General features: G+C 42.5%; 1 protein-coding gene and 1 long non-coding RNA gene across 7 annotated transcripts in view; one reads left to right on the top strand and one right to left on the bottom strand.

Annotated features, from left to right (window-relative positions):
- Nucleotides 1-27,577, top strand: part of PPP2R2B (protein phosphatase 2 regulatory subunit Bbeta) — a 512,334-nt gene that overhangs the window by 76,579 nt on the left and 408,178 nt on the right. The window contains exon 1 of one of the 6 annotated variants that reach the window (XM_045492870.1): nucleotides 10,693-11,022. The exons of 4 other annotated variants lie outside the window; for them this stretch is intronic. In XM_045492870.1, coding sequence (XP_045348826.1) covers nucleotides 10,949-11,022 — 74 coding nt within the window. In that variant the 5' untranslated portion in view covers nucleotides 10,693-10,948. Of the gene's footprint in view, nucleotides 1-10,692; nucleotides 11,023-27,577 lie in introns of those variants that run through there. One more of the 6 variants, XM_045492905.1, reaches the window with a different exon arrangement.
- On the bottom strand, nucleotides 1,980-21,669 carry LOC123605673. Its single transcript, XR_006715846.1, has 3 exons — nucleotides 19,809-21,669; nucleotides 16,853-17,066; nucleotides 1,980-2,414 (listed from the first exon to the last, which is right to left on the bottom strand). It is a non-coding gene; the product is annotated as an uncharacterized LOC123605673 (long non-coding RNA).

Raw genomic sequence — 27,577 nt, 5'->3', positions numbered from 1 at the left:
TTGAATTAAAAACTAAAATACTCTGCAGGCTAAAGAGACCTATTGCGTAGGCTTTGTGTGCCTTGTGGCGCTCCCGGAGAGCGTCTCTGCTGAAGGAGCAAGTCTTTATCCATACCCCAAGAGCAAAAGGTAGACCATGTTCTCCCCTGTTGCCTCCTGAAAGGTTTACTATTATGGCTTCTCAGAATCAAGGGAAAACTTGTGTTAAAAGTGTTTTCTGCAGAAGGCATTAAACCTGACCACTCAACCCCTTCTCTTCTATTTCTAAAGGGTGTCCTAAGGGTCAGAAAACTAAGATCTTGCCACCTAGATTCGTTGTGCTGGGTTGTCTTAAAACCCTCTGATGTTCTCATCTGCCCAGAAGGAATCATGCTGCCTGATGCTGGGGATGAAGACCAAAACAGACATCATAGCTGCAGAAATCCTTAAAAAGTACGTTGTTAATATCCTGGCATATCGATTCCCTTTCGTATTGTTCAGTTTAATTAAAGCCCAGAGATGTGCAGGAGGGGAGCAGACAAGGCAGCTCCTTCTGAGGAATTGGAAATACATTCTGGTTTGGCGTTGGAATGGTTTCTTCACTGAGGCGTTCTATAGACTGAATAATTGGCAGTTCTTTATCCAGCTTGGATAAGGGAGGTTGAAGTCTGCCATTTCCAGATGAGAGCTAATTAGGGCATAAAGCCAAACGCTAAAGTCGGAATCTGCTTTATATGTTTAAAATGTGTTATAATTCCATTAATTCGGAGTAAATAGAGTGAATTTGAGTTGGGAATAGCTATGTAGTTAAATTGAAGGAGATGTAATATTATTATTTTCATGTTCATAAAGTAGCATTAAAAACCATCTTTAAAGGTATTATGTAGACTGACTAATAAACAAGTACTCACTATTCCCCAAATAATTCTCGCCGTTCCCTACCATCAAACCATTGTTCTAATTTTTAATTCCTACCAGAATGGTCTTCTCACTCACATCTCCATAGATTCAGATTCTCCCTGTGCTTCAGAGCATATCTCAGATATTACCACCTCCAGGAAGTCTTCATGGAATCCAACCCAATGTCCCAATTAGGTGTGAGCTTTTCCTGTTCTGCACTTTATCCATTACTCTCTTATGGCCCTTCTGTAGTTTGTAATATAGTCATCCCTTTCACTGATTTCTTTCCTGCCCACTCTACCTTTACACTCTGTGCCTTCCCTGCTCCTCCACTCCCATGGTCCTTGGCACTGTGTCTTAGAAAAAGTAACCTTTCAATGCATATTGAATCTCTGGAGGCATTGATGGGTAGGTGTGTGGATTTGGTTATAGTTTCCCCTCATGATTATGCTAGTCATTAGCAAACGCTTTCTTTCAAATGGGGCACAAGTAACCTTGACCAGCCCTGATCAAATGCCCACAAATTCCACACAAGTAAACACAGAAGTTGAGTGTCATTCTAGGTGATCTGTCCTACATCAGACACCAGGGAAGACAATGTCAAGGTCACGTAGCCCAGGAAACAGCACAGTGTCCACACAGAGCGGGGGTAGGAGTGGGGAGTCCGCGCTGGAATCTTAGCTCCTCCACTTGCTCACGCTTGGCAAGTTATTTGACATCTCTGTGCAGATTTCCTCATGTATAAACAAATAAAATAATAACATTTACTTTATTATACGTTTTTCAGGAGAGTTAAATGAGATCTCCTGGGCATTGTGGTTAGCACAGGGACTGGGCCTACTAAGAACTCACATTTGATGGCCACTGTTATTACTGTTGTTATCATTACGAAAATCAAGTCCAGCGCGCCTGGGTGGCTCAGTCGGTTAAGCGTCTGACTCTTGGTTTTGGCTCAGGTCATGATCCCAGGGCCGTGGGAGTGAGTCTCGTGTCAGGCTCTCTGCTGTGTGGAGCTTGCTTAAGATTCTCTCTCTCCCTTGCTCTTTGCTCCTCCCCCGCCCCCAACTCTAAAATGAAAAAGAAAAAAAAAAGAAAAGTCATATTCATATGAGATAGAATGAAAAAATATTGCCTACTCCTCTGACATCTCTTTATAAATGAGGTGAAACTGTCTGCTTTGTGTGAGGTACTATCAGTATATAAAATTTGGTGGTAAATGTGCTTGGCTTTATTATGCTTTTCGCTTTATAGTCTTTTCATTGAGAGCCAAAATCTTCTGTTGTAACCAGCGAGGTTCTATTTTTCCCTTTGCATCTGCTTTAAATTGAGCCTGTCCTCCAACTTCAAAATCCTCTTTACTCTCATCCATAGCTGCCCACCTCCCACTTGGCTTTAGTCACTTGCTGGCTGAGCAGTCGGCCCAGACTCCCCATCAACCGTGTGAATCAAGTCTCAGCTGGCCTCTCAGGAGGTCCGGGGGATGAAACAGTGAGCAACACAGCACAAGCTGTGTCCCCGCTGAACTCAGAGGAAAGCTGTGGAAGAAACATTAAGTAAACTGTTATTTTAAAAGAATTAAATCATTAACTAATTAAGGTAGAAGACAAAACTGCTCTGAAAGAAAATGTACAGGTTGCAGCCAGGTTGGGTTAGAGAACCAAAACCGTTTCTTGGCCAGCAAGTTGTCTTTCAGGCCTCAGCTGAAATGTTACCTCCCCAGAGAGGCCCTCCCTGACCGTCTAAGCCAAGCAGTCTCTCTCTGCCACAACCCCCATTTTATTTTCTGCATTCTACTTTTTAAAAAATTGAGGTATAATTAACATACAGCATTAGATTAGTTTCAGGTGCGCAGTATGATGATTCAGTATTTGTATATGTTGTGAAATGATCACCACAATAAATCTAGTTAATACTCATCACCATACATAGTTACAATATTTTTTCTTTTGATGAGAATGTTTAAGATCTACTCTCTTAGCAACTTTCAAATATGAAATACAGTATTTTTAACTGTAGTCACTCTACTGAACATTGTATTCCCATGACTTATTTTATAGCTGCATCTTGTACATTTAAAAAAAAAATTTTAATGCTTATTTATTTTTGAAGGAGAGGGAAAGATAGAGCGTGAGCAAGGGAGGGGCAGAGAGACAGGAAGACACAGAATGCAAAGCAGGCTCTAGGCTCTGAGCTGTCAGCACAGATCCCGATATAGGGCTTGAACTCACAGCCGTGAGATCATGACCTGAGCCAAAGTCAGGTGCGTAACTGACTGAGCCACCCAGGTGCCCCAAGTTTGTACATTTTGACCCCCTCTACCCATGTTGCCCACCCCTCACCCACCTCACTCGGGCAACTGCCAGTCTTTGTCTGTATCTGAGCTGGGTCTGAGCTGGGGAAGGGGTTGTTTGCTCTGTTTTGTTTTGTTTTGTTTTAGTTTCACATATAAGTAAGATCACATGGTATTTTTCTTTGTCTTATCTCCCTTAGCATTATATCCTTAAGATCCATCCATATTGTTGCAAATGTCAAGATTTCCTTCTTTTTTATGGCTGAATAATATTACATGGTATATATACACACCACATTTTGTTTATCCATTCATCCATCAACAGACACTTAAATTGTTTCCATATCTTGGCTTCTATAAATAATGCTGCAATGAATACAGAGGTGCAGATGTCTTTTTGAGTTAGTGTTTTTGTTTTCTTTGGATAAATTGCCAGATCATTACTCTCCTCACATTCTGAAATAACTTTGTTGATATAATGTTTACCTGTTTATTGTCTATCTCCTCCTTCTAGAATATAAACTCAGTGAGCTTAACCTCAGTGTATTATTTACGGATGTATTTCCAACACCTAGAAGCATGCTTAGTGTTTAATAACTGCTAAAAATGTTATATTTTATGAATAGACGAAGGAACTAACCAAAAAGAGGTTCCTTTTCCTTCCTGATCAGAATGTACCAAGTTGTGAATTTCACTCACCACCAGCTGCATAGTGTGTGTGTGTGTGGTGGGGGGGGGGGGGGGGGAGCGGTGAAAAGTATGTCAGAATTCTGCCCGTTTAGTTCAACTCAATTCAATTCAGCACGAACCTATTGAATTCCTGTTATGCACCAGGCAGTGAACCTCATACTCAAGATTCAGAGAAAAGTCAGAATTCTACCCGTCTGCTACTTGGAGTCTGGCAAAGGAATTAGATACTTAACAGCAATTATCAAACTAATTGAACAGTACTTCATGCCTCACAGAATTTTGAACATTGTGACAAATTATGCCATTGAATCTTCACCACAACCCTGTACATGAGGAGTGATAATTATCCCTGAATAAACAGGAGGGTATCTAATCTATCTTGCTCACTCTTGCTTCTTTAGTACCTAGTACACTGCCTGACCTAAGTAGATGCTCAATAAATATGTTCAGTAATGAATGAGTGCTTTGAAAGGAGAGGATGGTATTTGAGAGTCAGTAGCAGGAGGATTGGACCCAGTCTGAGGCATTTAGAAACCTCTCCCTGAAGATGTGACATTTTATTTAAGACTTGAAGAATGGTTAGGAATTTGATTTGCTCTGACTTGAAAGTGAAAACCTGGGCAGGCTCATCCGGACTGATCTTAAATAAGCTAATTTTTGTTTTCTTGGGATTTACTTTCCTTCTTAGCAAAAAGGAAAAACTGTAATGATGAAACTTTCCCCAAAGGAGGGTGTAAGGACATGTTAAAAGAAATGATCAGGGTGACTTTCCCTGAAGAGCTGGGCTTCAGTGAGGGTAGGCAACAGGCAGGGTACCACAGGCTGTTGGGAGGTCCCAAGGCAAAGGCTCCACCTGGGACTTTGCAGGACAAAAGCAGTTGCTACTGGTCTCCCAGGAGGCCCGTCCAAAGGAAAGCTTGGAGCAGCCTGGTCCATAGTGTAGCACTCCAGAATCTCCCAATTAATAGCCTTTTTTCCCCCCTGCCATTTGATGTTAGAACCTGGTGTTTGGAAATCATCTGGGGGAATTTCTCATCTCTAGGCTCTGTTCTGCTAGACGCCAGCACCGTTCTCACATGGCACCTAAAATGGGTCACCTTTATCTTTCTCTCCTCCTGGGCTCCTGGTTTCCTGTTCAGAGATCTCTCTATGCTCTTGAGCCCTCCCTCCAAACACCTCTGCCAAAGCCTTTGAGCCTCCCCTCTCCTTAGAAAGACCCTTCCTCTCTTGGTAGCCCTGCTCTTATCTATGATGAAATTTGTTATATCAGAGTTTAATTCTACTTATGGGGTTAATGACTACTAACCGTTCATTTGCTGTGCCTCCCAGTAAGATAACTGCCTTTTAACTGGAGCTTTTTGTAAGTAATGCCTAATGCCAAATCCTGGATGTCTAACATTGACTTTTGGGGCTCTTTAATCCCAAAGAATCTTTTCCAACCCCTTCTTTCCATCATAACCCCTATTAGCTGCATTATAATAGTTTCTTAGTCCTTTTTCTTTTTTCTTTTTTTTTTTCTGGAAAATGCACTCCTTTAGAGCAGGAGTCACTAAATCACCACATCACTCACTAATGCCTAATAAAACATCTGGGTGCCAACAAAATGTTGGACCAAAGCAGTGAGGCAGATGATCTGGGTGAAGAGTATCTGGAAAACTTTCTGTAACCCTGACCTGTCAAGCTAGAACATGAAATGAAATACCTCACACCAGAGGTTCTCACACTTGAAAGTAAGAGTCGCTTGGCATGTTGAATATGTACATTCCTAATCTGTCCTCAGAGAGTCTGAATCAATAAGCTTGATGGCTCTGAAATCTGCAAGGTCACCAAGTGATGCTGGTACAAAAACACTAGATCTCCTTGGGGGCTGTTTGTCTTTGGACACGTTATTATATCCTCTCAGCTTGTTTTCCCTTCTGTAAAATGGGATTCTTCAGAGAATCAAAGAGAAAAAAGATACAAAAGTACACCAAAACACTTCACAGGGTGCAGTGCAGATCACTGTGTAAATAATCATCCGATCGAGGATATTTTGTATTCTTTCTTTCTGAGCCTTGCCCATTCTACGTATAGGTGGGTGGGGTGCCCCAGGCTGGCACGAAATCAGTAATTTTTAATTGGGATTGGAAAAGATGCTTTCAATTGAGGTCAAGGGGTACTGGCTGGTTTGGAGTGCCACTTTGGAACTTAGGTGCCAGCCTCACTGATCTTTTTGTATCTAATGAAGGAGACAGGTGTTTTGTTTGTTTGGTTGGTTGGTTTTTTGCTTAGTTCTTTGGAGATAATTATGGGTAGCATAATCAGTGAATATGTTTTCATCCAGGAAGTATTTGCTAAGTGCCTCCTATTGATTCAGAAGGTATATACTAAATGCCTACTGTTTATCTATGGCCAAATTATGCCAAGTCGAAGCATATCTTTTCATGAATTCCATAATATCTTTGCCTGAATGGCATATTCCACCTTATAATGGGCTCAAATTCATTTGTGCTGTGAAGGACCTCCAAAAAAAAGTATCAAACATCTTTCAAAAGTTTTTTCCCATATATATGGATTTATCCATCCATCTGTCCATCCGTCCGTCTGTTTACTTTTCCAACTAATAGTTATTGAGTACCTATTTCGTGCCAGGCACTCAGAGTACAAAGATGAATTAGACATTGATATTTCCCTTAGGAAGTTTACAATTGTATCGTGTAGACAAAATAGGTAAGTAAATGCAATAAGATACTGATTCAGGGATGATATTACTGTTAAAGACATAGCAGTTAAACTAACAAAGCACTTACATTTTGCTAGGCACTGTGTTAACCCCTTCATATCAACCATCCTATTTTGCCCTCATAATATTGTATGGCATTCTGTTATTATCCTTACTAGCTATGTAAGGAGGCTTAGAGATGTGACGTCAGTTGTCCTACATCATACAGTAAGTCAGTATCAAAGTCATGCTTAAGCTTTGGCCATCTAATTGTGGCACGACCCTCCTCACCATGCTTGTTCTGTCCCTGCTCCCAGGTTGGTGTCTGGCCGGAGAAACTCAGAGAAGGTGCACAGTGACAGTATGAGCAATATCAGTGCTAACAATTTGTAAAGTGGTTATGGTGTGCTAGGTGCTTCATAGGCTTACTGTCTCACTTCATCTGAGCATACATGAGTTAAACTTGTTACTGTTTTGTAGATGCAGAAAACTAAGGCCCACAGGTGTTAGAGTTTGTTTAAATCTACCCAACCGGTAAATGCTCATGGATTCAAATTTGGGTCTGACTGATCCCAAAGCCCACACTCCTTCCACTCTAATGATCAGAGGTCAGATGTGCAGTATTTGTGTCAGGAAGACATTTCCGGATATGCTCTTGGGTTCTGAGATTCAGATGACCCATACAATCAATGGAGACCATTCGGGCTTTGCTTAAATAGCACCTTACTTGGGATGGCCCAAGCTTGCCAGGTATCTGGTCTAAAGAAGTGATGGGTTATAGGGCTATTGTAGGGCTAAATGTCCGGTCTCTGCCACTAGTTGTCATCATGTCACAATGGTTCAAAAGTCAGAAAACGTTTTGGTGGAAGAGTGTGTTTACATACCATGGCCTAGACTGAGACTATAACTACTTTACGGCTCAAAGTCTTTGCTTTCCCGGGCAGACCAATACATTTCTCCAATGTTAAGTATATTTTTAAAGAAGAGAAGCAATATAGGGTTAAATTAAAATTATTCTACCAGATTTCAGAGCACACTTTTTTTTTTTAATTGAAGTAAATTGGCACGCAACATTGTATTAGTTTCAGGTGTACAACATATTGATTCAACAATTTTACATGTTATTTTGAGCTCACCTTAAGTGTAGTCACCATCTGTTATCACGTAATGTTATTACAATATTATTATTTTTTTTTTTAATTTTTTTTTCAACGTTTATTTATTTTTGGGACAGAGAGAGACAGAGCATGAACGGGGGAGGGGCAGAGAGAGAGGGAGACACAGAATCGGAAACAGGCTCCAGGCTCTGAGCCATCAGCCCAGAGCCTGACGCGGGGCTCGAACTCACGGACCGTGAGATCGTGACCTGGCTGAAGTCGGACGCTTAACCGACTGCGCCACCCAGGCGCCCCACAATATTATTGACTATATGCCCTCTGCTGTACTTTTTATCTCTGTGACTTACTTATTTTATAACTAGAAGTTTGTGCCTCTTAATCCTCCATATCTATTTCCGGCATCTCCCCACTTACTTCCTTTCTGGCAACCACCAATTTGTTCTCTGTATTTAAGACTCTGTTATTTTGTTTGTTTTTTTGTTCACTTGTTTTTTTTTCAGATTCAACATAGAAGTGAAATCCTATGGTATTTGTTTTTGTCTGGCTTATTTCACTGAGCATAATACCCTGTAGGTCCATCCATGTTGTCACAAACGGCAGGATCTCATTCTTTTCTGTGGCCGAGTAATATCCCATTGTATATACACATGTATATCTCCTACATCTTCTTTATCCATCCATCTTTTGATGGGCACTTGGGTTGCTTCCCTGTGTTGGTAATTGCAAATAGTGCTTCAATAAACATAGGAGTCTACGTGGCAATGAGAAAGTATGAAATATAGCAACCCTTTTGTAGCTATACTTTTGTAGCAACATGAATGGAACTGGAGAGTGTTATGCTAAGTGAAATAAGTCATACAGAGAAGGACAGATTCCAGATGTTTTCACTCCTATGTGGATCCTGAGAAACTTAACAGAAGACCATGGGGGCGGGGAAGAAAAAAAATGGTTAGAGAGGGAGGGAGTCAAAACATAAGAGACTTTTAAAAACTGAGAACAAACTGAGGGTTTATGGGGGGGTGGGAGGGAGGGGTGGGTGGGTGATGGGTATTGAGGAAGGCACCTGTTGGGATAAGCACTGGGTGTTGTATGGAAACCAATTTGACAATAAATTTCATAATAAAAAATAAAATAAAATAAAATAAAATAAAATAAAATAAAATAAAATAAAATAAAATAAAATAAAATAAAATAAAATAAACAGAGGGGTACATATATTATTTTGAATTACTGTTTTTTGTTTTTTTTTAGGTAAATGCCAAGTTGTGAAATAACTGAATCATGTGGTATTTGTATTTTTAACTTTTGAGGAACCTCCCTACTGTTTCCCACAATGATCGCACCTGTTTACATTCCCATCAACAGTACACGAGGGTTCCTTTTTCTCCACATCTCTCAGATGCTTGTTGTTTCTTGTCCTTTTGATACCAGCTATTGGGACAGGGGTGAAGTGGTATCTTGCTGTCATTTTGATTTGCATTTCTCTGATGATTGGTGGTGCTGAGCACCTTTCATGTGTCTCTGGGCCATCTGTGTGGGTTTATTTCTGGGCTCTCTATCTGTTCCATTGATCTCTAGGTCTGTTTTTGTGCTGCTACCATACTGTTTTGATGACCATGGCTTTGTCGTATATCTTGAAATCTGGAATTGTGATACCTCCAGTTTTGTTCTTTCTCAAGATTGCTTTGGCTATTTGAGGTCATTTGTGGCTCCCTACAAAATTTAGGATTATTTGTTCTAGTTCTGTGACAAATGCTATTGGTATTTTGATAAGGATTGCGTTGAATATGTAGATTGCTTTTTTGTAAGTATGGACGTTTTAACAGTATTAATTCTTACGATCTGTGAGCACGCCAGGTCTTTTCATTTGTTTGTATTGTCTTCGATTTCTTTTATCAACACCTTCTAATTTCCAGAGTACAGGTCTGTCATCTCCTTGGTTAAATTTATCCCTAGGTGTTTTATTCTTTTTAGTGCATTCTTTTTAGTGGAACAAGCCGTTGTATATTTTTGCATTTTATACTAAGTTTTATTTTTAAACTTTATGTTAAATCTTATTTTTAAAAATCCCACTCAGAGGAATATTGGTTTTCTTTTATAGACCGTTAAAATCATTTCCTCATGCCTCTAAATGCAGCACAAAGGACATTCACCTTTTCTGTATCGTATACAATAGTGTCTTTCACAGAACTTGTAAATCCCAAACTGACATCTTGTGCTTGCCTTCCAGTGATAAGGTTTCCAAAGTCATTATTATTTCATGGGTCAAAACCAAACCACATCCCCAGTCCAAGTTACTTTATTTGGTGGTTATCCCTGTCTTTCGATACCGCCATCCTCTCTCTTTCTCATGTGAAATCTGAGTGAGTGTTTTGGTAAAGTTGTATAATTCTTAGATCAACTTAATTTTTCCAGCCAGCAGGGTATACCAGTTGGGAAAGAGTCTGTTTCCTTGGGCTTAGCCTCTGTTCTTGTGTTGTGGCTTTAAATTTGTACGGCAAATAACTCGAAACCAGGTTCCTACCTCGGTGTGAGGGCTGGCAGGAAAGAAGAGGCTGTAATGGAGCACAGAATCTGTCTGTGTTAGCCCTCTGTCACCGACTACTCACCCCAGCTTTTGGCTTCACCTAAATGATAAATGGTCCTATTGTTTGGGCTTTCGTACTAAGAAAACATAGAACTAAATCTAGATGAAGCAAGGACAGAGACCCATTTCATTGCACTGTACTTTAATATTCCTGAGACCCATGGCATTACGGGTGGCTCTTTTAACAGCCATCTCTCTCCAGGGCAGAACACTGTGCAGTCTTTGTTTCATCTGATCTTCCAGCTAAATAAGAGATGGTCACTTATCCCCACTGCTCCCCTATCCTGCTGGATTTCTATTGCTAGAGGAGAAACTGACCACACGGGAAAAGGTAGAGGTTTCAGGCAGGGCATTTCAGCGTGTGTTTACAGGCAGGACTGACTTACTCAGCAAATCCTGCTCGGAGAAGCTGCAGCCAATGAAGAGGCTATATCCCGGCTTGCTTGGGGGCTTCTGAGTTTGAGCTGCACGCAGAAATGTAAGGCAGTGCTTCCTGGTGCTGATGGCAAAATGGGACCCATCTCCAGTTATTCCTCGGGCTTCCCAGCTCTGCACATCCAGGAGAGAACCTACATAAACATATTGGGGATGTAGCCAGCTTGAAAGGCCGAGAGAATCCTTATGGATTCAGGAGACTGTTTTTTTATTTAGATTTTTATTTTTTATTTTTTTTGGAAGATGAAATGCTTCTCTCGTTACCTGCCTTACATCTTCAGACCTCCGAATACCATCCTCTCTTCCAGCTGCCACACGGAAGGTACAGACCAGAGAGGGAGACTGTCTGGGTGGGTGGGAAAAAGTGGGCTGGTGTATGACTTCCCACAGGCTCTGCCGGATCCTGCTTTCGGTAGCTACTAGCTGACTGCCGTTCTGGCAAAAGCTTGTGTCTAACAGACTTAGATCTGCTTCTAAAATCAGTCTGTCTTCTCTAAGGAAAGGGAAGTATTTTCTGAAGAGCAGGATAATGTTGCAAAGGTGATCTCAAAGCTGATACAGCTGAGTCAAAAAAAAAATCAGAAATATTTTGCCAGTTTCCCTTATTCTCCTTCACAAGCAAACAAGTAATGAGAACTCCTGTTAAGGAAGAAGATTTTCAGTAAGTGCTGCCACATACATTTATCCAAGCTCTCTGTTTTGTCATTGTCTGTTTAATAACTTGGTGCATGCCCAAGAAAGCAATTAGCAAAATAGAATTAGCTTACACATGACTGTGGAGTGTCGGTTGTTGGATTGTTTTGCCCAGAGTCTGGACTTGGGTTGCAGAGCCGGAAGACACAGCTGACTTTCAGCGCTTCTGGAAATGTGGTTTGTGGGGGGTCCTAAGTTGATGCCTTCTGGGGAGGGTGAGCTGAGCTTGTACAAACAGTCCCAGTTCCCGGTCCTTTGGGGACCTCCTCTGCTACCTTCTGACCTCGAGTGCTATGCGTCCGTGTGTGTATGTACTTTCTGTGTGCACGTGTGTGTGCCTTGTCAACGTGCTGGCAATTCACCTTCATCAGAGCACTGCAGGTATCAACATTTCTGGAGCCAGTAGCTGGCTGTGCATATTCTATGTGTGATTTGTCTGTTTCTTTTGATCTGCTACATCCTCGAAAAAGAGCAGTTTGAAGCAAAGCAGCTGGCTGGCTGCTTTTCAGGCTGAGGGTTGTCCTACAAGCAGTACTGATTGAAGAGGGCTGGGGGTGGGGAGGGGCTCCCACCACAGCTCAGTCCAGCCACACTCTACAGAAAGGAGCTGATGACCAGCCTGTTCGGAAAACCTACCCTTGTTTCTCATCCTCGGAGTAGGAACCTGGGATTGGGGGTGGTGTATATAAAACAAGAAAAGTATTTATTATACTGCAAAGTGATTTTCAGTCAATACCCCCAGGAAAAGCAAGTAGGAGTTCGAGATCACCCATGAATTGAGTCCAAGGATGGTATTTTTCACAGACCTTGATATCTTCTGGATGTTTTTTTCAATTAGATAGTTCCCTTAAAAACGTTATTGGTGGCTAAAGGAGATGACCCATTGAGAAATCTTGCCCCTCACATAGAGGATCTTAGTAAGTCTCTGAGGTGGGTGGCATAGATAGAAATCTTCAGGGACATTTTCCATGTACGAAAGACCCAAACTCACACAGGAAGCTGCTTAGATGACTGTTCTATTTCTTATTGGTCCCCCGTCCTCTCCTCCTAGCTTAGACTCAGAGAGCCCAAACACTTGGTCTCTTCAGTTGCTGTTCTGTGTCTTAATCAAACTAAGATCCTACCTCATACAGACAAACCACCACCACCAAGAACTTTCTTGAACTGTTTTTTAACTAAGTCTAACTGTTTTATTCCATCAAATGGAAATCACATTTTATTCCTATCAAAACAATCTCTAACTTACTAACTACCACCAGATTTAGGGGGTGGAGAGTAAGGAGACTTGTCTTTCAATCTGTTGTAAAGCTAATAGACAATGGGTAGGGAGGATAGCTTGTGGCAGACATTAAAGTAGTGAGTGAGGTCCTGGAGCTGGGTGGGGAAGGCATGAGTTAAATACCAAGCAAGCAGGGCCAAGTCGCTCAATTTTACCTATTAAGTGGAAATAAAAGGACTTATTCCCAGGATACTGAGAATTAAATGTGATCATTCAAGGCCTTTAGGAGGCTTGGTACATGGTAGGTGCTGTCCGTTTTGAAGTCCCGTCAAGTTTTCTGTCCCCTCAGACAGTCAAGTTTTCTTTTTTTATTACAGTGTCTCCCTTAGGTAGTGAACAGTTTCCTCAAACACAAAACAGTGTCGCTCGGAACTGGTTACACTTAGAGTTTGTCCAAGGAGAAAAATATGTGAGAACGAGTCTGTGTTTTTATATTGTTAGCAATTATGTCACTCGTAGTTTCTTCTAGAAAAGTTATGGCTGCAAACTTCATATTTTATTTAATTGAAGAGAGAGAGAATGAATAATTGGTGTATATCCTTGTGAAAATCAAATAAATACAAATACCCAAACAATTCCCTTAAGAGTAATTCGAGAACAACTTTAAAAGCTTCATAATCACTGGGTTTCTTGGAGGGTTGGAGCCACCCTACTTAAAAGACAGGTGTTCCTTCCAGTTTGTCTTGACATTGTTTTCTCAACACAGAAAGATCATGGGCTTTGAATTTTAGCTCTGCCCCTTGCCAACTGGGTGATGTTGGGTAGTCATTTAACCTCTCTGAGCCTCAGTTTCCTCATTTGTAAAACATGGATGATCATACATTATAGGATGGCTGCAAAGAAATACATTCAGAATGCCGTGCACAGGGTGATAATCATAGTAGTAGCGATAATAATAGTTATTATTATTATTGTTATTGGCCTTCATCTGTATTGCACCTACTGTGTCCCAGACACCACCTTAGCACATGATGTAGTAACACATTCACACATATGTGGTCCACAAATAATAGTCTTTTTTCTTTCCTTCTCTCACTTTCAACCCTCGAGCCTGTTCCTTCATCTATCAGGTCAAGATGTTGTTCTTCCTGTTACAGTCAAAATACTTTTTAAAAAATACGATCATAGTCCCTTCCTCAACCCCCCTCAAACAATAACATGCTTGCCTTAAAAACCTCTCAGTGGTTTCCTATGGCCCAGCGGGCCCTGTGTGTTCTGACCCCTGCCTGACTTCCCTGCCTGACCTGAAGTACATTCCATCTTGCCTCGTCTCCAGCCACACAGGCCTTTCTTGGTTCTTCAGGAATCTTGCTCTGGCTACAGACGTCTCTTTCTCCCCTCAGTCCCTTTCCTTATTAATCCTGGCCTTGGACTCTCAGCTCAAGTGGAGAAGCCATCCCTGCCCTGAGGTCCTCCTAGTCCTAGCTCCTAGAGAACCAGGGTGTTTCAAAACACCTGTCATAGTTTGTCATCCTGAATGGCCTGCATAACTGCTTTGGGAATATCTGTCTCCCGGATAGACTGAGGGTGTCATGGGAGCAGGACCCACATGTAGTTTTGCTCTCGGCTGTACCCCCAGCACTAGAACAATACCGAGTACTTAGTGGGCACTCAACAAATTTTTATTGAATGAAAATATGCCAAATACCAAGGCTATTATAGAATCACGTTTTTAAAACACAGGTGAAACACATTCTCCAAAGCATTAATGGCTACAGGAATGCAAGCTGTTTTAACCATTGCTGGTTGGGGAGCTTTTTGTGGACATTCTTGCGGGCATTGGTTTTATGATCATGCTCTACTTTAACCTGAAATCAGAGGATAAGAATGGGAAAAAGGTCAACTAAATAATGCCGATGCACGAACAGGGTTTGGAGAGGACAACTGAATTGTCTTCCCTTCTCTGTGGACCTCATTAAAAGGGCACATAACTCCCTCCCCCCATGGTGAGGAAGGATTCATCCAGCAAAATGATTCTAGGATTAGAGAAACAGAATCTCAATCACAAGCAGAATGAAACCCTTCCGGAAAGGACAGAGGGGAAGGGGAGACCCACAGGAATAAGAAAGACAGTGAACTATGAGGAACCTTGCCTGATATTTTCCAATGGACCTAATGTGGCACCCAACTTGGGAGGGCCTTTTCTGGGCTGGTGAACACATGAGTAAAGGCACTTCCTTTTCCTGAAGGGACAAGGGTCATGTGCCTTGCCTCGTGCCACTTCCTTTCCCTGAGTTGTCTCTGTCACAACTCTGTTTTCATGCTGCAAGTCCTTGCTCATCTCTTAAAAGGTAGCTCAAGTCAGGGCTTCCCAGGACGACTTCCTTAACAACTCCAAAGATGGACTTGTTATTATAAGTCACAAGAAGCACAAGAGTTGTGGACAGAAGAGATGAGGAGAAGGAGAGTAGCACCGCAAGAATCAGTGGCTGTGTGCTCAGGGCTATGCCTGTATGATCTCATTTACTGCTCTCACATTCTCATACCAAATGCTCTTATCTCTATGCTATAGGTAAGGAAATGGACACATGCCTGCTGTGTCCAGAGCCACAGTTAGTAAAGTCAGAGCTAAGACTCAAGTCCAAGCTGTCTGAATCAGAACTCGGTGCTCTTCACTCATGCATTACGCATTTCCTTCTGAACACAGCCTGCAGATGACGTTGAAACAGTCTATTTACGTGCCTGCCTCCTGGTGGCCGGGAGCAGCTTGGGGACAGGGATTCTGTCCTGTTTGGCTTTAGTCTTTGCATCCTGGTTAGCACGGAGCTTGACTCTGAGTAGGTGATCAAGAAGCTCTTCTTAAATAAAAAACTGAATGGGAGAGTGACAAATTTGTCTATGCAGCCATAGTTCTCCTTCATAAGGAGGAAACAGGAAGCAGAATACCTTCCAGTGACACCCAAAAACAGGCTTGCTAGAAGTCTACACGCACATACAGAGGGGGGGGAAGTACACGTTTTCCTGTTTATCATGTTGTAAATCATAAAATAATAACAAAAAACATACAGTGCTCATTACTTGCTGGGTAGAATTCTGACACATACATGCACGTGGATGTAGGAACAGGTGTATGTCTTCCTCACCACAATCCTATGAGGTAAGTACTGTTATTATCCTCATTTTAGAAATAAGGAGACTAAGACACAGAGCAGTCAGGTAACCTGTCTAAGGTCACACAGCTGTTAAGTGCAAGGGTGAGGATGAGAACCCGTGCGGTCTGGTTGCAGAGTACGTGCTAAGAAAGGATCCATTCCTCTGTTCCGTGCCTTTTTACGCATTTATGGAATTCTTATTTTTCTTATTTTTGGAAATCTCTTCTTAGCCCCTTCCACATATGTAGAACCAACCCACTCTTCAGGCCTACATCAAAGGCACTTCCCACCCACACCTTTCCCTGACTGTTCATCTTCTCACCTACATTTAAAGCCTTTCCCAAATGTGCATCATGATTCTCTGTAACATGGAAATAATATTATGCCACCTGACCAGGATATTGTAAGGCTTAAGTGAGACAAAATATGATATCGCTTTAGACTAAAAAAAGGTGGGTTTTTTTTGTTTTGTTTTTAACGTTTTTTATATATAATACATGTCCCTGCTTTCATCCAAGGCCAGCCCTCTCCTTGGGAGCTGGATCCCATCCCTGACCCCAACCCAAGCCCTTCACTGCTGCCCTTTGCCCCTCTCTGTGTGTCATCACCAAGTCTTTAAGTCTTTCCTCTAAACGAGATCATTGGTGTGCAATCGCCAGCATGCTGTCAGTCACCTGACTTTAAATACTCCTCTTGTGATTCTTTGTCCGCCTCCAGCTACTGCCATGTCCTACTCCTCTTCGCAGAAAATTGCATCCATACACAGTGGCCAAGTTGCTCTTGTGAGAGTCCTGTGGCCCCCTCACTGACCAGGGTCCTCTGCCCCACCTCTCAAGCTGCACTGGCACACATGGTCACTGCTTCTGTGGCCTCAAGGTCCACACTTTCTGTTTCCTTCTCCCGCCATGGCTAGTCCTTCTCATCCTCCTAAACCGTAAACACGTGAGCCAAGGGCTCAGGCCTCTCCTTACGTGTGCTTGTTCCTAGGTGGCCTCAGCTAGCCCAGGGTGTTAGACCTCATCCCTCCAACCTGCATCCCCGCTCCAACCTCTCACCCCAAATGCAGACCTGCACATCCAACTACTTACCCAGCACTTCCTCTGGGATGCTCTACAGGTCTCAAAGCCCAGCTCTTCGTTCCCCTTGAGAAAAACCCACATGTCCAGCTTCTTCTCCAGCTCAATGAACAAGGACTCCAGTCTCCTGGTTACTTCAGCCACAAACCTTGGAGTCATCCTTCATTTCTATCATTGTTTCATATCCCTCTTCTCATTCTACAGTGAATCCTCTGGGCCCAACCTCCTAAAAATATCCAGAATCCATTCATGTCTCGTCACATCCATTTCTCAAATGCTTCTTCACCAGACAGGCCTTTCCTGGCCTTCCTGTCTAAAATCTGTCTCTCTCTCTTTCTCTCTCCCTCTTCCCTCTCCCTCTCCCTCCCTCTCCCTCTCTCCCTCCGTGTCTCTCTTTCTCTCTTCCTCTCCCCCACCTCTCTGTCTCTCTCTCTCTCACACTCACATCTACATCCACACCCCCACTCCCCAGTTACCTTTGCCTGCTTTATTTTTATCCACAGCACTTAGCTTTACCGGCTGTGTTATACACCCATTTGCTTATTTCTTGCTCTCCTTTGTGCTCTGTAGACTGTAAGCTGCATGAGAGCAGAGGCTCACTTCTGTATCTCCAGCACATAGGACAGCTTCCAGCACCTTGCAGACATGTAATAGATACTTGTTGATTGAATGAATGGGTGTGTGAATGGATGCTTATGTGAACTCTTAGTAATAAAGTAGGAAGAATGGCCTCTGAAACCAGCTAAACCTGAGTTCTAATCTCACACTCATAATTACTTGCTGGGTGACATTCAGTTACTTGACTGGTATATTTCTTTCTCCAAAAATAACATATCAGAGTATTGTTATGAAGGAGAAAAAAATTGTAATTTTGTAAAACATCTAGCATAATGCCTATCAATAGTCTGTGAGTGAGACTTTACACAGTCACATAAAGGCATTAATAGTTCATGCCGATTGAATTGTTTTTGCCTACCGACACAGCTAGCATTGGCAGTAGCCTTGTTATCTGCCAGACCCTGTGCTAAATACTGGATAGTCACTACCTCACATAAATCTCAGAAGATCATGATGTAAGTACTGTTAACTGTCCTCATTTTACACATGAGGTAGCAAGGCACAGAATGTTATAGTAACTTACCTGAAGCCACATGGCCATTATGTGGTAGATCAGAGTTTGCACCCAGACAATTTGACTCTAGAGCCCAAGGTCTTATCTGCCTCATAATATACTGCATTTTGTAATACGAAGCATAAATACCATATTTTAAGCATTGTTCTCAGTACATGGGAACTTAAAAGATGTAAAGGACTCATCCTTATTTGAAGAAATCGCAGTATGGCAGGGGAGAGAAAGGCATACACGCACAACTCTAACAGTAGATTTTAACCCTGACTGTGCCTGAGGATCAGCTGTGGCAAATGAACAGGGATGTCTCCACCACGTGTACCTATTGAATCAGACTTCCTGGAAGGCAGCCCTGGGAATCCTAGTTTTCAGAGCTCCCCAGGTGAATCTTGAATAGTCAGAGCTGAGTACCTGAGTCTGTGATAAACGATGCTCAGTGTTAAGGAATATAGTCAAAGGGAAGAGCTCTGGGAGAAAGAGATTGATCCATTGTAGATCCCTTTGAAATGATAGAGTAAGATCTGCAGTTGAGAAGAGGTTGCTTTTGGTCAAGATGTCTGATGTCTGGCAGATAGGTGGCTGTCCTAGAAAGATTCAAGGTCAGTGTTATTTGCTTATGCTTTCAATGGACCTCTACTGAGCATTTGTCTGCTTCATGGTAGCTGTGAATTTGCTTCAAGATTTTATTTTCAGGTACCAGCTAGAACATCTACCTAATATAGAGACAGTCATTCAGTTTCTTGCCCTTTACTTTTGTCATCTACATAAAGGGGAATAAAAATTATGCACATATCATTGAACAGTTGCTTTGGTGAGTAAACATGATAATTCATGCAAAGTATATAGTGTGGTACACAGTGCATATTAAGAACTCAATAAGAGCTGTTGTTATTATAAATATGATCCATATTAGTGGAGGTCTCAGAAAACACCCTTGTCCTGAGTACTTCGATGAAATGTGGCGATGGAAAGAATCCTAGGCCAGTGGTCCAGAGACGCCTACATTCTGGTCCTTTTGTGACGTTGATGTCCCTTAATGAATTGTCTAATCCTGCTGTGCCTCGGAGTCAAGTGGGAATATAATAAAACCTGGCAGTGTTGGTGTGAGATTAAGTGATAGAGCTTTGTGAAGCATGTCCCCCTCTTGAGGTTCCCACATTAAACCAGAAGCAGGGAGTGGTAACTGAGTTTTAGGAGTTCCTAATAAAATCCATAAAGAATTTAGCAGCTGATAAGAAATGTGGAGGGTAGGGGCGCCCGGGTGGCTCAGTTGGTTAAGCATCCGACTTCGGCTCAGGCCATGATCCTTTGGTGAGTTCAAGCCCCGTGTTGGGCTCTGTGCTGACAGCTCAGAGCCTGGAGCCTGCTGTGGATTCTGTGTCTCCCTCTTTCCCCCTCCCCCTCTCATGATATCTCTCTCTCTCTCTCTCTCTCTCTCTCTCTCTCTCTCTCTCTCCTTCAAAAACAAAATAATCATACCAAAAGATGTGGAAGGTAGAAAATAATGTTTGATAAAAGCCAACTGGGAGCGAGGCACTCTCCATGCATTATTATCACATGGAGATAATTATCACAAGGATGGTGCATGGCAGTAGTCACATTTTACAGGTGAAGACCTGGGAGAGGACTTGTAAGGTGAACTGTCTAGTTGGAAAAGACTTTGGCTTTGGAATCGGTTACACCAGAGTTCTAAATATGATTAAAGATATTTATCCTCTGAGTGTTTTGTCAGTAGTAAAATGTAAGTAATCATGTTTCCTTTTTGGGTTTATTGTAAGGATAAAAGACGTTGAGTGAAATATACCTAATAGTCACTTAATAGATGGCCCCTGTACTTACTGTGACAGTATTTTTGTCCAGGTCATTCTAGTGGTAACACTGTGCTAGTCTGATGGCACATCCTGAGTTTCTCATAGACCATCATGTTCCCATAAAAAAAAAAAAAAGTTCAGTCTCACATTTTTTAATTCTTTCAACCTTTATCACTTTTGCTGCTTGCTTTTAACATACACTGGTTAGCGCCGTTCTGATTTGTGTTTCTGAATTCATTGTTTGCTTTTGGTACTTGCGCCCCAAGGCAATTCCTTCATTTTGACTCAATTTTATAAATCTAATAGAAAAATCACCAGCAGTGAAATCATGACCATCGTTAGACTGGCCCATTAGTTTTCTGAGTCACTGTTTCTTCCCTGGCAGATGGAGCTGGGAGAAAAGATGGGCCGGGATGGCCAAAGCCTTTATCTTCCCAAGTATCTGCAAAAGCACAGTTAGCAGGAAAAGCAAACAGGAGGCAAATAAATGGGCGATTTCAAAGATATGCATGAAAGGCTGCTCTGGATCCTATTGTTGATACATGGGAATGTCACTTACCTGGAAATTTTAGGAGCAAACTGAGGAGTCAGTCTCTTTGCAAGAAAAATTATTTATTCAAAAATTACAAACAAATGCCTAAAGAACATCTCTATTCCATGTCAGATATTGGCTAGACAATGGGTTCACCGGTGGTGAACATACATTTGGTTCCCCCCTAGATGCAAGACTAATTAATCAAGTTACTATAAACAGTGACAAATGCTCTAGTGGTGAGGGCATATGAAGACAAGGTCTAATAGTGTTGCGTAATGCCCAGGAAGAGGAGGACATCATCCCTGGAGAAGTGTCCCTTGAGCTGAGATCTGAAGGATAAGTAAGACTTGCCCAGGCAGAATGAGAGGGAATCTTCCAGGCAAAGGAGAGCATGTTTGCGAGGCCCTGTTACCAGACGGTTATGGTGAATGTGAGGTTCTGAAGGATGGCTGATGAGACCGGAGAGAGACCCAGCAAGAGAACAGTGGAGAATGAAGCTGTCAAGTAGTAGGTCCTGCACGCCTCTGTGGTGTCAGTTATAGACTTAATCCAAAGAGCAACTGGAAATTACTGAAGGGTACAAATTTGGGGGAAAATTTCAGCCCAAACTTGCAACATGAGAATATTCTCCTGACTGCTGTGAGACTAGAAGGGCTACGAGATGGGTGGATACGTTTTAAGGAGCGGGCTGCTGAAGGCAGTCTCTATCATTGCATTTTGCTAGACATGTAGATGGCACTCTGTATGCCCCAAAGTCCTCAAGTCTGAATAGAGTGCAGAAACCTGTTCATTTTCTTGACATCCAGACAAAAAATTCTTCTTCTCCATGAGCAATGGCAGGAACACACAATGCTCTGTTTTGAAGAGGCAGTAAACCTTCAAGGCATTGAAAAATAGAGTAGTGTGCTTTTCCAGATACAGCACTTGGAAAGCATGATATTTAGAAGGAAAAGAAAGGCTGTGTTAGGACAAAGCCATTAAAGATGTTTTCATATCATGTTTATTCAGCACAAAATAGCTGCTCCATCAAAGCCTCTAGATAGAATGGTACATATTCTCAGCTGTGTACACTCATATATAAACAGAAAGGTGACCCTCTCAGAGGAGAGTTGACCAAAAGTCAGTCTCATGAGCAAAGGCTAGAAAGCCATGTTCTACCTTAATTATTAATTCATTTTTTTCAACCAAGATGATAGAATATCTAAGCATGTGGTTAGAAGCCCCAAGTGTAAAATCCTTCAGGAGCCCAGAAGTAGCATATTAACCAAAAAAGGCATGATATTGGCTATCATGAAACTGTGTGTTTGAGCCCTGCCTAAAGCCAACACAGTCTAGTTAAAAAAAAAGAAAAAGAAAAAAAGAAAAAAGAAAAAGTTAAAAAAAAAAGAAAAAAGAAAAAAGAAAAAAAAAAAAAAGAAAGAAAAAAGACACTGAATAAGGAAAACAAAGTCAGACCCGGCCCTCGGGCCACCCATATCCATCCCATTAGATAGAATCAGAATTTTGGTTTGGGAGCAGGTCCCTGAAACCAGTAGCCCAGCCCTTTCCAGGGTCTCTGAAGCCCAGTATTCCTGACAAGAGAGCATTGGAGAACTCATTCCCTGCCAAAGCTGGCCCTTCTACTCAGGACACTTCCGGCTATCTCTAGATCTATTAGTTGAGCTGGAGTCTGTTTCTTAGAATAATTGAAATCTATTTCTTCTCAAATAATAAATCTGAGGCCTTTTCCTCATGACTTTTCTGCATTAGGACAATGATTTTCACACCCTGTGCAGGCTTCAGATTCCAAGTTCCTTCAAGTAGCCTCCTATGACTTTATCTAGAGTCGTGGTCAAAAGGAGACTTTAGGTGCCACATCCTGTTCTAAGTGTTTTAAGGTAGTAGCTCATTTAGTTCTAACAACATTCTGATGAAGAGGAAACTTTTATTATCCCCATTTTAGAGAGACAGACACTGAGGCCCAGAAACATAAGTCACCTGCCCAAAGTCACATGGTCAGCAAGCAGCAGAAGTAGGACCTGAACCCAGGTAGGCTGGCCCCAGAGCTTTGTTCTTCCACCCACGATGGAGGGGAAAACACAAGCTTTGCTGTTAGTGTCTTGCCTTTGAGTCCAAGTTCCAACACTGCCCATGGCCACCTGCTTCTGACCAAGCCTCCACTTCTTCATCCATGAGATGTCTATCGTGAACCGTACCTCAGGGCTGCTGTGGGAATACCTAAAATAATGCACGTCAAGCAGCTGCAGAGTGCCTTACACATATTGCCTTCTCATTAAAGGCTGATAGAAGAAATAAATGTGTGAGTAAATGAACGAAGACCTTCTGGGCCAGCCTCCCCTAGCAAAGCTTCCTTACTCTTTGCCCCAATTCTCAGTCGAAGCACGTACTTTATGATGCCCTCAGGAAGTCAGCCAGAAGTCACAGCATAAGCATAGGACAATAGACTGGAATGAAAATAAAACTATAATATAAATGACAATGAACCATTGCTTCATTCCCCCCAATCCAGACTTGAGATTATTTGGCAGCCTAGATATAAACTAAACAAGCTACAAGATAGTGACCTTTCAGATCATGTCATGTCCCTCTTCCCGTTTTATGCAGTAAAATCTACAGTCTTTTTGTGGCCTCCAAGGCCTAGGAAATCTACACCCTGATGATCTCCTGTAACCGCCCTCTTCATTCAGCCCACACCGGCTACACTGGCCTCCTTGCTGTTTCTCAAACATCCCAAGCACATTCCCTCTCCAGGACCTCATACTTGTTCCCTCTGTCTAGAATGTTCTTCTCCCAACCATGTTGTTCTTACCCTCACTTGTGTAAGTCTTGCACAGATACCACTCTTCAGAGTCCAGAGTGCTAACCATTACACGACGGAACCCCACCAAATACCGCTCTTCAAATAGGACTTCCTGCCTACCTGATCTACACCGCCCTAGCACTCCCCTTTTATTTTACTTCACAGATTGCCTCACTGCCTCACCCATTATCTATTTGCCTGTGTTCATCATCAGTTTCCCATCACTAGACCTTAACCTCCAGGAGACCAGGTGCTTTGAGCTTTTGCTCAGCATCATGCCTGCCATGTAATAGTTGGTGGCACATCGTTGTTGAATAAATGGTGCATAATAGTGGTTAGTAGAGGCAGCAGGTAGGCTCAGTGACCCACAAGAGTTTTACCTCTTTAGAAGGACACTAGTTCCCAAGCGCGAGCATACGCATAAAGATCATCTGCAGTGCTTGGTTTAAGATGCAGATTGGGGGGGCTCACATGCTCCTCCTAAAATTTTGAATCAGTACATCCTGAGTGAACCCCAGGACCTCCACTTTCAAGAAGCCCTCCAGTGCCTGTTGAGGATGGAACCCCAGTGCAGTTCGTCGAGAAACACTATCCTAGGGTAAGAGAAAGTAAGAAATATACATAAGCAACACCCCTGAACTTTGCATGGTTGCCTTCCTCCCTCCATGTCTGGCCCAAGATGTGAGAACTCCAGACTTAGCATTTAGGGTGTGAGGCTGGTGGAGGCAAGTGGCAGGGCTCAGTGCAACGGTTCCTAATCACCCTGATCTCTCCGTTGGAGGTTGAGTGGCTGCAGACTTGCTTAAGGAGGGGTCTTAGAGTAACCTCAGAAGCAAAAGGACAGCATTAATATCCTCCCTTGCCTGTGCACAGAGCCGTTTACTGAATGGCTGCTGCAATCTGTGAGTGGGGGAGGGCACCCCATCGGTCCCGGCAGTTGGCATCAAACCAGAGAGCCAGAGCTGGAAGAGTTGCAAGGTTCTGGTCAGAGCCCCACCCACTATCTTGCAGAGAGATTAAGTGAACCGCCCAAAAGCACACAGCTAATTAGTATTTAAGAGCTGGCACTGAAACCCAGCCTGTGGCTTCACTGTGGTGTTTTGGCCTCTGTACCCTTTTGACTGTTCCTAACAGTCCTGTGAATATCTTAGAATAATGTGCTGACCTGGCTACAGACTATGTAAAAGGAGGGAAAAACCCCTCAAGGATAAACTGTAAAGAGTCTATGCCCTCTTATACTGTGAGCATGTGTACTGACAAGCCCGCAGGAGAAAACCAGCTTCATTGAGGTACTTTTAAATGGCTGAGCGAGGTATGTGTAATGGTGCTATTATTTTACACTTTTTAAAGGAAGCTCATTTTTCTTTGAAATTGGCCTTACTTACACACAGAATCGGCGGGAAAGACGATGATCAGGTATTAAGCCTTCAAGAATGTTCTCATAAGTACCATCTTCACCACGTTGGGTAGCCAACCAAAGGTAATTTGGGACCAGCGTATATAATATGTGTTTCCCCATGTTGTGCCTTCTAAACAGCACTAAGCAATAGACTGGCCTTGACTATCTAGAGCTGAGGGCTGGGGATTCGGGGTGGTCATGTGTGGCCGGAATGGATTCTTTTATGATTCCTGCTACATCTAAAACATGCCACTGTGCCAACTTGCATTTTTTTTCTTTCCCATCTAAGCGACCCGGGCTGAGCTTGCTGTACATGCTGGGGACAACCTCGTCCAAATTCACTTAATTTGCACTCATTTATGTTCTTCTGTTTGGAAATTGTATTCTTGGCTCTGATTCAGATAAATTCAACCTGAGATGATAAATGGAATGATCCTGTAGGTGAAGCAGTGATGGAGGCTTTAGTTATAATTCTCTATTGATCCTCAGATATGCTCCTGGCATCATACAAAGTTATTTATTGGACACAGCACTGTCAGGTCGTAGCATAGGCCTCAGTAAATTGATTGAAGTTTGAGGCTTCCGAGGGTACCCAACCTTCATTTAAAGAACCACTTCCCCAGCAAGACCTGATTTTATAATGTGGTAGGAAAAAAGGTATCTTCTGCTCTGTATATTTTATCTTCTTAAAAGTTAGGCTCTCAAAGCTTGCAACTGAACAGGGTAAACAAATAAGAGGTATGTTCCAGGCAGCTGGAACAGTGCCTGGGGCTTAGCAGGGACTCAGTAAACATTTGCTCCATTCTGTTCTCTCCACTACCTTTGTCTGCAGACACAACAGTGTTGGCTCATTTCTTGGTCCATGTATTAAATCTTTCTTGGGTGCCTACTACATGGAATAATTCTGGACAGTATCCACTCGTATAAAGTACAGCTAGATCCTTGCTGCCATGGGCCTTATATTCTGCTGTGGGCAGACAGGTAATAAATCATTATAAGCAGTAGATCAACAGTAGGGCGGCAACCAAAGTAAGACTAGATCTAAATAAGGAGATTCAGATAAAATTTAAATAAAGACCTTGCATATACCTAACTGCAGAAACACCTTCCAAATTGGTCTTCCGGTACTTAGGCTTCATCCCTGGTCTCCTTGGCAGCCCTCCCAGCCAGCGTTCACAGCTCATTCTGGGTGCTTCTTGGCAAGTATTCACCAGGCCTCCTGTGCTGATCTCTTCTTTGCCATCTGGTGCTCTGATTCTGCACAGAATGGTGGGCAGATGCTGCCAGTAGCAGGGTTCTCTGCAGAAGTAAAGGCCTCTGGGAGCTGAGTCTGCAGACCCTCGGGACAGCATGAATTCATTCAAATGGTTTTAAAGCCTCTGTGAGGTTCCAGGCAGAGATCAGGCTCTAGAGAAATTTCAGGACACAAAGCAGCCACTGACCCTGACCTCAGGGTGCTTGCCTTCTAAGAGGGGAACTAGACAACCACAAGTGGACATCAAAAACTAGGACCTTGGGGCACCTGGGTGGCTCAGTCAGTTGAGCGTCCAACTTTGGTTCAGGTCATGATCTCACAGTTGGTGAGTTTAAGCCCCACATCGGGCTCTCTGCTGTCAGCACAGAGCCTGCTCCAGATCCTCTGTCCCCTTCTCTCTGCCCTTATCCCACTTATGCTCTCTCAAAAATACATAAAACATAAAAAAAAAAAAAAAAACAACCTAGGACCTTTTAAATAGTCATCAGGGAAGGGAAGAAAATAAAAATAGGATAAATAGCATAGCGAGTGACTGGGGAATGGCAGATTCCCAGGTGTAAGGTGGACAGGGAGCCCTTTCCGAAGCTGAGTCGTGACTAATGAGAAAGAGCCAGCCATGTGAAGAGCCCAGGAAAGAGCATTCTAGGCAGAAGGCCCTATAAGCGCAAAGTCCTGGAGACTGGAATAAATTTGGTATACTTAACGAATGGGAAGGTCTTGGTGAACTATTGTATGTTTTGGGGGTAGTTTTTATAGCTTAGTTAAAAAAAAATTCTTTCAGATATTTAAGCCCTATAATTCATTATACTTTTCAAAGAAGCAGTGTATATTCGTAGCTAAAAAATTAGATCCTAGAGACAGCTTACTTACATCCATAAGGGGATAATCTGATGATTGAGTCCTGCCTGCAGTCAGATTGCCTTTATGGAATACTGGATTTCCCGTATATTAGCTGAGTGACTTCTGCCACCTTACTTAGTCTTTCTGTGCTTCACTTGCCAGAAGGGGGATAAGAATAGTGCCTACGTCATGGGAATCTTTTGGTGATAAATTTAAGTGCTAACCAGGCCATAGTAAGTGTTCCAAGCATGTTGGCTATTCTAATCCCTCCATTGTTTTGCCCCTGGCAAAGAAAAGAACTTTCCTTTCTTGATCATCCTTTCCATCCTTTTATCCCCTCTGGCACGCATGAATTGATTTCTCAACAACCAAATGCAAAATAATTTCCCAAATCTTCATGTTTTGGGTACCACTAAAATCCTTGAAGTTTTCAGTGTAACTTCAAAGAGGAAGGCCTCACAAAATCTTCACCAGATTGAGTCTAGGCCCAGGACAGTGCTCTCCTCAGGGGAGATGGTAGGGACTAAACTATGTAAATAGTGCTCCTTTATCACTCTTTTTCTTTTTTCCCTCCTTTTTCATAGCACTCATCACCACTAGTCATTGTCTTTATTTGTCATGTTGCTTAACCTACAAGAACAAAAGTTCTATGAGAAGGACTTCTTTGTCTTGGTCAATGCACTGCCCTCAGTTCCCTCTAACAGTGTTCAAATACTATAGCTCAATAAATACTTGTTGACTGAATTATATATCTCCACAGCCCTAAAAAAATACTGGGGAGTATGTTGCTAATGGGTCAAAGAGTTATAAAAATATCCCATGTTTTTATTTTTTTTTTTAATTTTTTTTTCAACGTTTATTTAATTTTGGGACAGAGAGAGACAGAGCATGAACGGGGCAGGGGAAGAGAGAGGGAGACACAGAATCGGAAACAGGCTCCAGGCTCTGAGCCATCAGCCCAGAGCCTG

Source organism: Leopardus geoffroyi, chromosome A1 (genome assembly GCF_018350155.1).
Source record: "Leopardus geoffroyi isolate Oge1 chromosome A1, O.geoffroyi_Oge1_pat1.0, whole genome shotgun sequence".
Classification (NCBI taxonomy): domain Eukaryota; kingdom Metazoa; phylum Chordata; class Mammalia; order Carnivora; family Felidae; genus Leopardus; species Leopardus geoffroyi.
Note: the sequence above shows the minus strand (reverse complement) of the source record. Positions and strands in the feature narration are given on the sequence as shown.